Source organism: Penaeus vannamei, unplaced genomic scaffold (assembly GCF_042767895.1).
Source record: "Penaeus vannamei isolate JL-2024 unplaced genomic scaffold, ASM4276789v1 unanchor545, whole genome shotgun sequence".
In the NCBI taxonomy this organism is placed as follows: Eukaryota; Metazoa; Arthropoda; class Malacostraca; order Decapoda; family Penaeidae; genus Penaeus; species Penaeus vannamei.
The window spans coordinates 22,501-25,000 of NW_027213549.1; the positions used below are offsets into that span (position 1 = coordinate 22,501).

The following is a 2,500-nucleotide window of genomic DNA, read 5'->3' on the forward strand; positions in this document are numbered from 1 at the left end:
TTGTATATAGTAAATTACGAAAAAATAAGACATACGACATAAATAACCAAATATTTCTTCTTGTCTTCTTTTTTTATTTCTTTCTTTTCTTGCACTGAGTTATTTACTGCATATAGAGATTATATGGAGGCTGTGCAAGAAAAAATAAGCTATTACCATCTGGATAAAGCAAATCAAAAGACAAATATGGACATTGGAAAAGAGCAAAAAAGCTTTAAAAGTTTACACAAAATAACTTTGCAAAGGGGAGACACAGAGTTACCACTGCTTATGGGGTGTTTGCGCATGCCCAGGATGTTGGCTGCTTACATAACCCATTGCCCATATTTTCGCACCGGATCCAATGGGATAAAATTCATATACTCAATCCATAAGAGCTTACCAAAACACTATTGATTTAATAAAGGGTATGTGCAGAAAACTAATTAGCTTTTGATTTTAATTTTCATGTTTCTTAATACTGTTATTTAATGGAACCTTTTCATCCTTTTTCATTCCTAAAATTATGTTTTCTAAATTAGATGAATTGATTTTTCAGGGGACCAAGAGAACAAACGTGCTTGTCTTGAGCCACCTCCAGCTCCACATCTAGGAGCCACTCCTTCCCAGACTCCAACACAACCCACAACACCTTCCCAGTTACCCAGCACACCCACTGGTGGCCCACCTCAAACATCTTTACCTTCCATTAGTGGCTTTGGAGGCCCATTGACTATTATTAACAAAGAACTCCCTCCAGAACAACACAGACCTCGTATTTTGTTATCAAGTATTAAAAATAAGGAAGAAATTGAAAGGGTTAGTGATATAGAATGAAAAGGATATGTATCATTGTGTTTGTCTATATGTGTTCAATACCATTTCTAATTTACTTGGAATATTACATTAACTTTCATTTTTTTAGTAAGTGAAAAAGAAAATTGCAAGGATTTATAGTATTTTCATTTACATTTCATGTGTAATGTACATGTGACATACATTTACAAAAGTGTTATTAACAAGAATGTTAAATTTACCCAATATCCTTTATTTCAGAAATTGCTTGAATTAGGAGGTTACTTGGCTAAGACAAGCATTGAAGCAACTCATTTAGTTATGGGGATAGGCACTGCTCAGAGGACTGTAAAATTTATGTGTGCAATATCATGCTGTAAATATATATTGACTCTGCAGTGGATCTTGGATTCCCATGCAGAAGCAAAGTTCTTACGTAAGTATCCATTTTCTTTATTTTGTGGGAGTTAATTTACTAATTATGGAGAGAGAGAAAACTTTTAATAGTAGCAGTAAAGAGAAAGGGAGGAGAGGGAAAGGAAAAGGGAGGGGTTGAGAGGTAGAAAGAGGAGGGTGGAAGATGGAGATAGAAGGGGAGAAGTACCTCTTTCTCTTTTTCTTTTTCTGTTTGTTCATTCTGTAGAATTTCTAAGTGTCGGGCTAGTATTCATTTAAGTTACTTTGATGTGATAAAGTACTTCATGGATTATTCTCAAATAATATTAAAGAAGTTTGAATACTGCTTATTACCATACTGATGTATTTAACATTGCAAGCTAAGGATTTTTTAAACTCTCCTTTCAGCGGAGGAAAAATACATTGTGGAGATGCCAGAATATGAACGTGTTTTCCAGTTCAGCCTGAAATCCACCTTGATAAAGCCGAACAGACGACACCTATTTGCAGTAAGTAGCAATAAGATGTCATTTAAATACTGGAACAACAGTTATGAGAAAAGCAGTGGTCTATGATGTCAATTTCATTTTTTTACTCAAACTTTTTATAATGAAAGTGTTCTTTGGTTGTGATAAGTGTGTTTATAAACAGATAGAGGATTGTAAATGTTCTGATTTTAATTTTTTTTTAATTCACAGGGGAAGACATTTTATCTAACTCCTTCAGTTGTCCCGGGTAGAACCTGGTTACGGGAAATTATTGAGTGTGCAGGTGGAACTGTGGAGAGTAAAGACACACCAGGAAATTTTCAAAGAAAGAAATAAGAAGCAATTATTTCTTTTCACATTTTTCAGGAAAGTGTCTAACTATAAACCCCCTAACAGACATGTCCAATATAGGCATGCTTGGATGAGGACTCAGGGTAAACTGTACCATTGTGCCATAGAATGCTGGAATTTGATTTTAATGTTTTAGTTCTGATAATGTAGATTGTGATTAGTAGTTTGAAAAAATTTTGACTCTATTTTTGTGTGAAATTAAATGGAGGTGATTATTTAGTCCACTGATGTGTTACACCTGCATTAGATAAAAAAAGATATGTTATTTGGGGTTTTGTTCCACATTGATTGAGTGTGAAATGGATATTCACTACCAATTCACATTCTCACAGTCTGTCCAGTCTCAAGAATGGAAAAACTGGCAACTCGCCTTAGACTGTGATTCACTTAGTCTAATTCACTAAGACTGTTTTGAGAAAAAATTTTTAAAAAGGTTAATGCAATAGATGTCTAATAATTACCAAACATGAAATGAAACTAGCCCCCAGAGA

General features: G+C 34.2%; 1 protein-coding gene across 1 annotated transcript in view; it reads left to right on the top strand.

The window, feature by feature from the left end:
- The window catches only part of LOC113824991 (PAX-interacting protein 1), a gene marked incomplete at its 3' end in the record, with an annotated part of 24,289 nt that extends 22,333 nt beyond the window's left edge, over positions 1–1,956 (top strand). Inside the window, 4 exon segments of the mRNA XM_070119687.1 lie at positions 539–798; positions 1,036–1,210; positions 1,579–1,679; positions 1,869–1,956. Of these exon segments, the coding sequence (XP_069975788.1) occupies positions 539–798; positions 1,036–1,210; positions 1,579–1,679; positions 1,869–1,956 (624 nt within the window).
- Positions 1,957–2,500: the final 544 nt, after the last annotated feature.